The sequence below is a fragment of the Caretta caretta genome, chromosome 5, assembly GCF_965140235.1.
Source record: "Caretta caretta isolate rCarCar2 chromosome 5, rCarCar1.hap1, whole genome shotgun sequence".
Lineage (NCBI taxonomy): Eukaryota > Metazoa > Chordata > Testudines > Cheloniidae > Caretta > Caretta caretta.
This window is the reverse complement of record NC_134210.1, coordinates 48,288,099-48,301,297: the sequence shown is the minus strand read 5'-3', so window position 1 is coordinate 48,301,297 and position 13,199 is coordinate 48,288,099. Positions and strand designations below refer to the sequence as shown.

General features: G+C 39.6%; 2 protein-coding genes across 17 annotated transcripts in view; one reads left to right on the top strand and one right to left on the bottom strand.

Moving 5' to 3' along the window:
* ANKDD1B (ankyrin repeat and death domain containing 1B) overlaps window positions 1-4,585 on the top strand; it is a 46,520-nt gene extending 41,935 nt beyond the window's left edge. For 6 of the 7 annotated variants that reach the window (XM_075128531.1, XM_075128529.1, XM_075128530.1 and 3 more), the window contains 3 exons: window positions 2,033-2,231; window positions 2,879-3,010; window positions 3,292-4,585. In XM_075128531.1, coding sequence (XP_074984632.1) covers window positions 2,033-2,231; window positions 2,879-3,010; window positions 3,292-3,350 — 390 coding nt within the window. In that variant the 3' untranslated portion in view covers window positions 3,351-4,585. Of the gene's footprint in view, window positions 1-2,032; window positions 2,232-2,689; window positions 3,011-3,291 lie in introns of those variants that run through there. The other variant, XM_075128533.1, reaches the window with a different exon arrangement.
* Window positions 4,586-5,916: 1,331 nt separating this feature from the next.
* Window positions 5,917-13,199, bottom strand: part of POC5 (POC5 centriolar protein) — a 52,240-nt gene continuing 44,957 nt past the window's right edge. For 9 of the 10 annotated variants that reach the window (XM_048851531.2, XM_075128521.1, XM_048851535.2 and 6 more), the window contains 4 exons: window positions 11,174-11,292; window positions 10,069-10,182; window positions 8,852-9,028; window positions 5,917-6,363 (listed from right to left, as the gene is read on the bottom strand). In XM_048851531.2, the coding sequence (XP_048707488.1) occupies window positions 6,214-6,363; window positions 8,852-9,028; window positions 10,069-10,182; window positions 11,174-11,292 (560 nt within the window). In that variant the 3' untranslated portion in view covers window positions 5,917-6,213. The remainder of the gene's footprint in view (window positions 6,364-8,851; window positions 9,029-10,068; window positions 10,183-11,173; window positions 11,293-13,199) is intronic. The other variant, XM_048851529.2, reaches the window with a different exon arrangement.

Sequence of the window (13,199 nt, the reverse complement as noted above, 5' to 3'; positions counted from 1 at the left end):
CTAACACATGGAAAAAACTGCAGAGGTGACAACATTAACCAAACTTCACATTGTTCCATGAAGTCCCAGGAGCCAGGCTGTTCCAGATCCAGGCTGCTCCTCTGAAAATCAAGCCCCACCTATTTAAAAAAAGCAACCAGCCAAAAGCATTAACTAAGCTTCAGTTCAGTTAATGTGTCTCTCACAGCATTCTCACCTGACCAGCCTTCCTTTCCTGGCATCCAGTGAGACATTTCCTCTGGCTGAGAGGCCCACCATTATATAAGTATTGGCAAGTGGACTTATATCACTACTTACAATACACACACCCAGTCAGACAATGGAACCACCTGCCTTTTGACAATGTTTGCTGGTTCTTACTAGTTCCTTGGAAATATAAATAGACTGAGAGAGACATGCAGTTGCCTGCCTCCTTGTTATACTTCAGTGTGTAACTCTGTAATCTTTTCTCTGCTTTACCTCTGCTTATCATTGCTAAGCTATTACACAGATACATTACTTGTCTTTCCTTCATATTTCCTGATAATTAATGCTGCAGGGAACCAGTGCAGGTAAAGCAGAGTTCTTGGGAAAAACAAGTCCACGGACTGCACAGCTTCTGTGTGTGTCTGATTGGGTTTGGTCCAGCTGGAATTGTTGTCAGGTACATTATTATTCCTTTCAGCTTAAAAGGGAAGTGGAGGTCAGGCTATTCATTCCTGGAGAAAATATGACCACTGAGATAGCACTAAGGAATACTCCTTTCGATACATTTACTTAACTGTCTGAGGAAAAGAAAAGATGTATAAGCAGGTGTTTTTGTGAAACAGTTGAACAGATGTTAGAAGCACTATGGTTTTATTTTCTACCACATTATCTGTAGCTAAGTATCTCAATACAGATGGGCAAGGGCACTGGAGTAGCAAAAATATTACTAGTATGGAACATAAGCTGCTAGGAAATAAACAAGTGGTGGTGTTACAATATTCTAACTATATTGTTTTGAACCATTATTTTAGAACACTTTTATTAAATTAAAATGTCCTACAATCCAAAGCCATACTTCGGATGCTTTAGACAGCTACCCTCTTATTCTCCTGGCACACTGTTCTGGGGTTTAAAATATTCATCCCACTCCCATTATGAGCAGAGTTAAGCACATACTTTAGTCCCATTGAATTGACAGGCTTAGATGCTTTGCTGAATTGGGGCCTTACAAGATGTCTGCAATAGAGGTACCATTCTGGCCCTTTGATGTCAATGATAAAACTCCCTTGTTTTCCCCCCACCCTTCCAAGATTCTCCACTGGTGCTGCTCCATTAGTAAGAGCCTCAATGAAGTAAGGACTCCAAGGGTCCACTGTGTTCTGCTTCTAACCATGTCATCTAACTGTGAGAGTTGTCTACACGTTGCTGTGGTTAACTTGCCAGCAACCAGCGCATTGTCTATACTAGTGTCCTCACTAAGGACATTGAGCCAGTGGTAGGAAATTTGACAAAGCCTAATGTAGACAGACCACGAAACATGGCTTGCACGTGTTTTTTCTGTTCACAGAGGCAACAGAAAACATCTTATGTGGCTTAGTCACAATTATGTTTAAAAATGATCATTACGGTAGCATAGACGGGGCCTACCTACAAAAGCATATTAACAGTAAATCTATAGCAAGATTGCTGGTGAAATCAGCATTTAATTTGACAAGTATCTTAATATATTACATTTTAACTCATACAACAACAGGCTTTAGGTCCTGTCCACTCTACAGTTAATTTTGCTCAGCCATGTTTTGAGATTAGTTGCAGTTGCCCTAAGCAATGGGGAAAAGGGATTTCCCCCCTGCTTAGAGCTCTGCTAGCTAGCCAAACTATGGTAACAGGGTACTCTTTATTTTATCTACACTAAGAAAATTACCTGTTGCTGACAATGGATTTCAAAGTCCACAGCTGAACGTGGTTTAACTGTCAGGGTAGCCAAGTACAAATGTTCACTATTGTTTCTGAATCTGTAGTTAAAATTTGTGCAGCTTATTTAACATCTTTGTTTTCTTTTTAGGAACATCTAGAAAACCATGTTGATGCACCAGATTTTAGTCTAGTCTTCAAACAGGATCACAGTGCACAGACTAAGCAAATCCGTTACTGCCTCTGGAATCTGGCTTACAATCAGTTAAAACCCCAAGAGTGGAAGACACTGGCCTCGTTCTGGAAGTTTACAGAGGAGCAAATTAAAGCTATTGAAGAACAGTGGACAGGTAATGAAATGCACTGATCAGGTACAGTAGTATATAAATAGCTTAGGTGAAGACATGGCTGCTGGGAGTTATAGTCAACTCTGACCTGGTTTTTGACATATGGGTTCACAGCTACACATTATTTCCTTAGTCAAATAGGGACATTTCACTCAAATCAAATTCATGCTATTTTATCTGATTTTTTTTAAATTAACTTCAATTGTGAATTTAAATAAATTTCATGTTAACACATCCTGAGAGACCTCATTCATGCACCTGCTTCAGAATCCTCGGGGACTGCTGACAATCTCTCCATATTTTTTAGGAAAGAACCATATAGTGTTGACAGTTCACCATTTCTGCAGCACATACTGCATTCTTTGCTAGTACACCATGGTGTATTTCCATACATTAACACAAGTTAAAAGAAGAAATTTATTTTAAGAACCATTAACCTTGATTTTTTCCATTCGCTTTAGAGTGAAAACTAGTCTTTCACCTTTGGAAGTCTTAGTTTCCATCTTGCTTATAGGACAGAAAGGAAATAAGTGCGTGAGTAGAGTTGGAGGAATGCCGTACAAACTGGGATCTTTTACAAAAGCAGCTGGGACAACAGGGTTTTTTACTCCAAGCAGATGGCACAGACATGTATGTTGTATATTGCATAGGAAAGAAGAGCTATAAGGAACATGGACACCGAATGCTGCTCATCTGGTTACATGGTGTATTGCTGGCTCACCAGAATCCAGTCAAATATATATATGAAGATCTGGTGCATGTAGGATTTCAACAAGTAGCCGGTAAGCTATTGTTTAATATGCAAGACAAAGCTATGTGGGGGAGATGCTCTGTAAGTGCAGTCCTGCAAAAAGAACAAGGCTCCCTACTAGATCTGTAGTTATGGGGATTTTGGGCTTGACTGGGCAGAGGAAACTATTAAAATTACTTCAGGGTTGGGGGGTGGGGAGATGGACAGACTTTTTACAACAAACGCAGTTCCAATTGTAGTAGCATACCTGACACGGGCCTGGGAAGGAGCAATGCCTGTCTAGTAAGAGCATTTTTCCATCTTTCTTTACAGATAAAATCAGAGCTGAAATGAGCCCAGAGATGGATTCGAGGAAATGTGCAGTTTCATGAACTCTTTAATAGAAGCTGTCATAGGCTATGGACTACGTTCCAGATGGAAAATCATTTGTAAATGCTCTTTCCAGAAAAGATCTTACAATAGAACCTTCAGGAATGGAGGTTGTTTGTAACTCTGAACAAAATATTTCAAAAGTTTACAACTAAACATTGACTTGATACAGCTTTGAAACTTTACAGAAGAAAAATACTGCTTTCCTTTATATTTTTTTTAGTAGTTTACACATTTAACACAGTACTGTACTTTTTTTTCACCTCTGTTTCTGCCTGATTGTCTACTTCTGGTTCTAAATGAGGTGTGTGGGTGACTGGTCAGCTCATAACTGTGAGGTTCTACTGTATTTGCAAAATGTAGCTCACCATCTATGAAGTTTTTCAAAGCTTATTTATTAGTGCTACAAACTTCTATACCTGAGTTATTAATTTGGTTAGTTCCAGACTCTGCCTTTGACAGTTCATCTTTGAAAGAAATTACACAGTAATTTTAATTGAATTTTTTATGGCAGAGAATGACCACTACAATTACACGAATGTTAATTTGTGACTATCCTGCCAAGTGAGAGAACATGCTACAATGTTTGTGTATGACTTAAACTAATACACTAATTCCATATTGGAACTGCACTTAAACCAGTTTGTGCTTAATACTGAATGTAGTTCCTGTCAGCTAGAAAGCAGATCACTTGTATTTCATAAATGAGGATTATGTGAATACATAATAAACACTTTCTCCATAAATAGGCCAGCACCCAGCCTAAATTTGAGATTTAGCTCATTTTAAAGTAAATTGCGAAGAGGATAACTGTTTCCTGTTTTGACTGGCTTTGACTTGTTTAATGACATGACTTGGGTGGATATTTATTCTTAACATTTTTTGCTTATACAGGACGAAAGTACAAGATACAACTTCAATATAACATGGGCAGGTGCCTCATAATAGGAATAAACTTATCCAACAAAAGGACACAACACTATATACAGATTACTCTTGTAAACAGCTTGTGGATGCAGCTGTACTGTTCCTTTTCCAAAACAACAAAGCTTTGTTATTTGGGAATTAATATGTGATGGTAGCTTTTCTCTAGAATGAGAGCACTGAACATTTGTTGAGAGTACCATGGGGCTGTTTTAACAATTTACATTTGGTTCTGCAGAAGATGCTTGACTTGTTCATTTAAAGTATCTGTTCATCTGGTAATTTTTTCATTTATTAAATTCTAATGACAAAACTGAAACTTATTCTTTTCTAGTTGCACTCATCTGGGGGAAAAAAAATCTCCAGCAAGCCTGACGGTTGCTTTGGTAAAGGTGGTAATAAAACAAATTCTGCATTAAAAGCATTCTGCAGTCCTGGGCATTTGCACCTGTGCAAGAGCGTAGGACCAGGTTCCCTTCCTCTAACATCTTAGATGAATAGTGACTGTGTTGTCACATGAGCTGAAAGGACCTAGACAAATTGGAGGATTGGGCCAAAAGAAATCTGATGAGGTTCAATAAGGATAAGTGCAGGGTCCTGCACTTAGGACAGAAGAACCCAATGCACAGCTACAGACTAGGGACCGAATGGCTAGGCAGCAGTTCTGCGGAAAAGGACCTAGGGGTGACAGTGGACGAGAAGCTGGATATGAGTCAGCAGTGTGCCCTTGTTGCCAAGAAGGCCAATGGCATTTTGGGATGCATAAGTAGGGGCATAGCGAGCAGATCGAGGGACGTGATCGTTCCCCTCTATTCGACATTGGTGAGGCCTCATCTGGAGTACTGTGTCCAGTTTTGGGCCCCACACTTCAAGAAGGATGTGGATAAATTGGAGAGAGTCCAGCGAAGGGCAACAAAAATGATTAGGGGTCTGGAACACATGAGTTATGAGGAGAGGCTGAGGGAGCTGGGATTGTTTAGCCTGCAGAAGAGAAGAATGAGGGGGGATTTGATAGCTGCTTTCAACTACCTGAAAGGGGGTTCCAAAGAGGATGGCTCTAGACTGTTCTCAATGGTAGCAGATGACAGAACGAGGAGTAATGGTCTCAAGCTGCAGTGGGGGAGGTTTAGATTGGATATTAGGAAAAACTTTTTCACTAAGAGGGTGGTGAAACACTGGAATGCGTTACCTAGGGAGGTGGTAGAATCTCCTTCCTTAGAGGTTTTTAAGGTCAGGCTTGACAAAGCCCTGGCTGGGATGATTTAACTGGGAATTGGTCCTGCTTCGAGCAGGGGGTTGGACTAGATGACCTTCTGGGGTCCCTTCCAACCCTTATATTCTATGATTCTATGAAACAATCCATTGGTTTGGTCTCAATGAGTATTGAGATTCCTTCCATTTTTATGGAAACAGCTAGGAGGCTGCTATGGTGAATTTTTTTCTCCTTGTACTATCTTGGATCTGTTAGCTAAAGTTACCTTCATACTCTTTCCCTAGCATTAATCCGCACACCTAATTTCATATGTTACAGTACTACACAGAATCTTAAGTCTTTCAGTCAGCGACTGAATCCAGTTCAGTTTCTTTTAAAAAACTTAAACCTACTTGTAATTAACATTTTATATAAAAAACCCTGGACAAACATTGATTTTGATCCTTTATTAAAAACCGTATTCAACAGCTTCCTTAAATATACATATAATAAAATAGGTTCTCAAATAGACATAGCTTGCACTTACAGAGAAGTGCATTGCAAAGTCAAATTGCTATTTTTCCTCCTCAACATTTGAATATGTCTACAATTTGATTTTTAAAAAGTAAAAACATGATGTATCCTTGAGCCTTGTTACATCAGTCTGGAAACATTGGGAAGAGCTTTACTCTGCAACTTGGTAAAACTCTGCACCTGGAAGGAAAAATTCAAGCCTTTCAAAATACTCCTTAGTCCACAACTTTTATTGACTGAACATTAGTATGAGCCTGGCTATGAGGTGTTCGTCCACCATGTCCAGTAGGTCTCACACTGGTGGCATTAGAAGCATGGTGCACAGTTCGAGAGTATTTAGCAGCAGTGGCTTGGGATATAGTTTGCTGAAAAATAAAATAAGATACATCTTACTATGAACATTTTAAAAAGTACTCCTAGAAATTGAATTCCCCATTAAGTTAGCTGGAATGCAGTGAACCTGAACCTAAAACAGAAGAACCAACCAGTAATGGATGGAGAGTAATACAGGTCACTGACCTCACTTTCTCTTAGCTATTCATCACCATCTATGCTGTAACTCTTTTCAAAATTAAAAAAAAGTTCTTATTTGTGCAGATGGAAGCTTTTAATAAACAGTGCAGACAACAGTGCTAAGCTTCTGTAATTAGCTTAGAAAAAGATCAGACTGTTTAATTCAAGCACCTTGGTTGAGTTATTCTTTTGTGGTCCGATTTAGTTACAGCAACATTCCTTTAAAGTTAGGATAGTTTCTGAATAAATCAAGATGGCTTCCTCCTAAGGAAATATTCAGATGTCAGTTACCCTTTGGTAAGAAGACAGTTATGTTTCCTTACAAGGCTTAAGGCTGTTTTGCTACAAGGCAGATGGCCTCCCTGTTGCAGTAACTATGGTCATTCTCATTTTAATCACACTTAACTACTCTCCAGCCAGAATCTTTCCATTGCCAAAGATTAATTCAATCAGAAAACCACTTCACGACAGCTGATGCAGCATTATGTATTTATTGCCAAATGTACATGACAAGTGGTAAGGTATGTGTGACAAAGGCCTGAAACATCCCCTGGTTCAGAGAGCTTCAAGGGGGCCTAGTTTCCTTTTCTAGTTTGAGGCTGAACAGAGGGTGCACATGCCTTCCAAATTTGCTCTCATCCCCTGCCCCTTTTTAAATTCCTTTTCCAAGCTCTAGCCAGCTCATATTTAACACCTCTACAAACAGTCCAACAGTTTGAGCGTCCATATAGTCATACAATCTGCATCCAGTCCTCGCTGTCAGAAAAATAAAGCTAACAGCATGCCTCAGGAGCCCCAGGGCCGAAAGTAAAATGGAGCTCTGGCCCCCCTGAAATGGGCGGGGCTGGGGTCAGCATCCCCCAGCCCATGCTGCCAAGGGCTCCAGCGGCCATTTAAAGGGCCCAGGGCTCTGGCTGCCGCTGCGGGCCCTTTTAATTCGCAGCCCCAGGACAGCTACTTCTTTTGCCTCCCTCCCCTCCCTTCCCCATCAGCAGGGGACCAAAGGGGCAACAACATTAAAGCACTGCCATGGCAGCGCTTTAACATCGCTGCCCCTTCTGCGCCCCCACCTTGGCGGCCCTGCCGGTAGGGACCCAGCAGGGCCATCGATGAGGGGCGCGAAAGGGGCAGCGATGTTAAAGGGCTGCTGCGGCAGCACTTTAAAGTCAGCAGTATGGGCCACTACTGGCGGCTACTTTTTACCGATGCCGTCTTACTTTCATCCCTGCCCAGGGCACAGACCACCACTGCTTACGAACCTGTATCTTTCCCAAAAGCCCCTGGAAAAGACGACTTGCCACATGCTAGAAGGTTAAATCCAGGCTCTGGTGAACCAAAACCAATGGAAAATTGTCCTGGAAAACCAATGTAGAGTTGAGGAAGTGTTCTGTTGGCAACCCCAGCTGCTTATATCAAAGAAGCTCAAGCACATCTGAGCTATTATGGCAATATCACCCCAGGAGGCAGATGATCTTTCATGTAACCAGACCCAAACAACTTAGGACTTCACAGGTTAAAACTCACATCTTCAGCTAGATTCCTCCTTCATATACATCCAAGAGACCAAAGGCTCTTGCTCTGATGGTGGTCAGCCTAATTAGCTGTACAAACAACTTAGAATGATCTCTTTATGCTAATAAAGCCACTGCTCAAAACCCTCTTTCCTTGGTGTATATTGGCTATCCAATATCCTATTGCTATAGTCATTCAATTCACCATCACACAACATACTGCATAGGAAAGGATGCGTGCGCGGTAGGGAAGGGAGTAGAAGAATCAAGTACAGCAAAAAGAGGGGGTGGGGGGACGGACACAGGACGACTTTGTTGCCATCCACACAGTGGTTTGGTTGGGGCATGATATTAAGAAAAGTGATACATGCTTTAAGTCAGTACATCCTGTCACTACCGCTTTTGACCCACCCACATTTCTCACTCATTAAATCAAGTTCATACTCAAGTTCTAGCTCCACAACGACTGAGGAAGCATTGCTTCCAAAAAGCTATTTAACCTCCATTGTGCAGAGGGGACCGACAGCAGGAGATGTACAATGAACCAACAAAGGCTTCTAAACCTATCAAAACTATTATTACAACCAGAAGGGGGAAATGAGGGTAGAGTTTAAGTGGGATTATTCATTTCCAGCCCTCATCACTTTGATGTGAATCTTTGTTGCTAGAACACACCCACCAGAAAAAAAAATACTGCTTATTTACTCTAATAGCGCTCACATGTACCTGTTAAAACAAAGATGAGACCGCCCCACCACGATGAGCTTTTAAACTACTTGTAGACATGGTGTAACAAGGCAATTATTACCCCAATATCAGTTGGACTTACCTGAGTGACTGGATGATGCTTTTCTACAACAACTGAACTCATGGGTGGGGAGACTCCCATTACAGCTAAACTACTACAAATTCTGTTCTTTTGTCCCAAATCAGATCGGCCTGTGATTCGAGCAGTGATTGTTCTTCCTGCCTTCTGCTGAGCAGATGTCACTACTCTTGCTACAGGCTACGAACAAACAAGACACATTAGTAGAGATGCCTACACACAGTATTTACAATGCAACCAGGCAGCTGCTTTGGTTTATTAGCTACATATATGAGTAGAATTTATGGGTACTGTAGGTAAACTAGAGTCCATAATGGTATAGAACAGATTCCATACAGTGGGCACAATTAAAAATTGGGTATTTATTACCTGCAGTTACATTTACCATGGTATTTCCAATTCTATATAAAGGCAATGCTACATTTATCATGATACTAGCAAGTACGGTGATGTGATTAATGGCTATCGTGCTGAAGCATAGCAAACCTCGTTCATGAAAGGGCCCTCTTTGTCAGCTTTTTTGACAAATCTAGCAATATGGAACAATTGTAGCTTTACTTTCTGGCTGCAAGCTAGTGACAGCTGTCGGCACCCACATCAGCCCAGCAGGGTCCTTGAATCAATAATGTACCAGGCACCAAAAAGGTTACACATAATGAAACTGAGGCACTGCAATTTTTCAATCTTCCATCCTTCCCCAGAGGAAGTACTGGGAGCAAACTGCCAGATAGGAGTGAGCTTAGCAACAGAGAAGATGGAGGAGGAAGAGAAACAAAAAGGAGTCTGTTAGATGCAAGAGCAGAGGAGGGAATGAGGAACAGATTTCAATTAGTAAGCTAAAAGCGAGGCAGATTTGTTTAAAAAAAAAAACCCAAACCCAACCTTTCAGCTGTTGAAATGTTAATTGCTCATGATGTGCTGTATATAATTTTGCACAAATGTTTCCTCTCACATCATCCATTTTATTTCCTAACCCCACACATTTCTTTTCCTAAAAGCCTTCCCCATTTTTAACTTAATTTAATATGCAACAAATAATCCATTTAAAATGAACTGATGCATTTTCAAGTTTCTCTCCAGGCCTTTACCTAAACTCTTGGACAAACACCTCCACTTCATACTTCTGTATGTTACCCCAAATACTCACAAAAAAGGAACCAAGACAAACTTTAATACCTACAATGACTTCAAATATTAATCAATTCATTCTAGTTTGTTACCAGTTTTTGAGCGGATGTAATGCCAGATCCTACAGCTGCACTAGCGACTATTACTGGAGAATTTGATTCTAATCTGGTCTGAGAAGTACTTGCGTGGCCCAGATGGGATGAAAACTGTAAATAAATCAAAGGGTTTCACAGAGGAATGAGAACTGTAGTTTGGATCATACTTAATTCTTTACTGAAAATGCAGTTTTATTATTTGATTAGTCTGACACTTCCGTTAACTGCTGACTTTTATTCTTTACAGATTCTGTACTCATAAAGCTAAATAGAGTCACACTCAACTTAAAGACCAACACATTGTCAGAAAGTTGTCTGGATAGTAATATCCAGAATCTTGGATATTACTATAGAGATCTGAGTAATATCCAAGATTCTGTAACAAAGATCAGAAGTAAAAAATGTTGACACTTTTTCAGTTTGGCTATTTTGTGTGTAGTCAATTTCACTGTTTCCCCTGCTTGGGCGGGTCTTTAATAAAATGGAAAAATGTAACTGTAAACATCACAAATTGTCAGTGGGATCTAAGGGCAGATGTAGTACCTGAAACTATTTTTAATTCAGGTTTTGAAAATGACTAGATTCCAAGTTGGCACTGTCCATTGTAAATAATACATTTCTGAAAATTAGCCTTTAAATTATGTAAAATTCTATTTTCTCAATTGAAATCAAGTTCAGCTATTTTTTCCAAACAAGTCTCAGCAACTGTTTTCCACAAAGGTACCTTGGAAAGCAGATTCTGCTTAAGATTGTGACCTTTTTTATCCTAAGTAACTAGTTTACAAATTTTCTACTTACAAAATTAGAACTTTCTGAAAAAACAACATAGCAACCGTAACCCAACAACCGTGTGCATATAGTGTTTTATACTATAGTACATGCTGTTATATATAAGTACTTATGTTTCCAAAGTAACTAAGTTCTGACATTTTAAAAAGAAGCTATTTGTAAATTATCCAAGTGCAAAAACATTACCGAAAGTTCTCTCAGTGTAGGAGTTATTCAATTTGTTCAGTGAAAAAACCTGATGTCTAAATAGCTTAATGAATAAACTTTTTCTACCACCACATTTTTTAAATTCTATTCCTGCTATAGTACGTACAATTTCCTCTTGTGAAACAGTGGCTGCTGTTGGAGGGGGTGGTGATGGAGGATCAAATTGGGAAGGAGGGAGCCTTCCAATGGCATTAGTTCCAGGATCTTCTCTCCTATTTACTGGATCTATTATTAGAAACACAGATTAAAGCAACAAGCATAGAACCTGGTAAACCCAATGAACACTAGCAAGCCTTAAAGAGAGAAGATGAGTCACAGTAAAACCTCTCTGTTCCTTTGGGATTTGTATATAATCTTATTAAAAGGATCAGTCTATTATTACATAGGGTTTTATTTCTCTCTCCTCCATTTGAATCCCTCTCTCAGAAGCTTGCAAATACCATGGGCCAGATCCTCTGTTACACCCCAACCCCTTGGTGCTGGTCAGGTGATGCAAATAGGTAGGATTCTGGACATAACTTGCCAATGGAGAATTCCCTAGGCAGAGGGGCTACCATGTTGGGTGCCCCACCCCACCCTTGGTGTAGGGAGCATGGCAACAAAAGGAGGTAGCATGTTGGAGCCCTGCTGTACTGGTGCAAGATCACTTAGGGACACTGCATCCGTAGGGTAAAGTAACTAACTCACCTGAGAATTGGCCTGCTACAGATTCAGGGAGCCATAACCAGCTCCCAACACTCTGCACAAAGCAGAGGTCAGGGAGAACAGAGTCCAGTACCTTTTCCAAACAGGTTTTGTTCTTTTCTTTCAGAACACACAGTTTCTTTAAAACAGCAAGCAGGAATATGGTTTTTATTTATTGACTTCCTTGCCCTCTCTAAACGCAGATTCACAAAGCTGAAATTTTCACTATTGGTAGTGCTTAGAGATTTTGATCATTCTATAGACTACAGTGACCCCATGTGGCAGTTAAATTTTCATCACTCTAAGTTTTAGAACAACCTAACATTACTACTTTAATTTTCTCCTATATGTATTCATTTCATAATATTTGCTTTTATGATGTGTTGGTTTAAACTTGTATTTTTCTAGAAAAAACAAGTCAATAAGCAGGACATTTCTGTTAATACAATAATCACTACTGAAGTCAGAAAATAAAAATAACCTAAGAAGTGTTTTTTGTAATGACATGTGTGAGTTCAGATGCTTTGATTTCTTTTTTTTCAAATATACAGAGAGAAAATATAAAACTTGGATGGATTTTCAGACCTATCTCCATCAGACCTGAGTGCCATACATCCACGCCAAGGGGAAAGGGAGGAGTTTTTAATTAAACAGTTTAAAAGTCATTTCTGTAGCTGATTCTTGTCTTCAAAAACAGGAGTTGTGCATAAATAACTGATCACTAATTTTTGGCCTATGGTCTTTGAAGCTTTCAAATTCATAGATTATAAAGCCAGAAGGACCACTGTTTATCATCTAGTCTGCCCTCCTAAAGGAATACGGTCATCCCTAATACTATTCTGCCACTCCCTCCTTCACTATAGAACTTCTGCCTCGAATCTTGTCCAGCCCCTTCCTGCCTGGTCTCCTGCTATAGTTTTAGAGAGGTTTTCTCTCTTCCTATCTCACAGGTGTGTACATTTGTAAATACCCTCTCACTAATGACTGGGAGACCCACTGAACTACAAAATTTTATTAACCAACAAGTAAACAAAAAAATTGCTTGCTGAATAGAAGGAGAAAAGAAGTGTTATAGTCAAGTGTTCAAGAGATAGTCCCTTTCTACTGTTCTGGAACAAAGCTAAAAGTTGAAGTACCTAATGCGGCCCTTAAACTTTTATTCTCAAGTTCCACAACTGCAAAAACTTTGTTAAAATATAACCCAGCTAAGAAAATTTAGAAAACTTAAATGTCTGTCATTCCAATTAGTACTCAGAGTAGTCAAACTACTTTAAAAAAACAAAATCATTGTTAATAATAGAATACCATTTATTTAAATATTTTTAGATGTTTTCTACATTTTCAAATATATTGATTTCAACTACACAGAAAACAGTGTACAGTGCTCACTTTATTTTTGATTAGAAGCATTTGCACTGTAAAAAACAGAAATAATATTTTTCAATTGA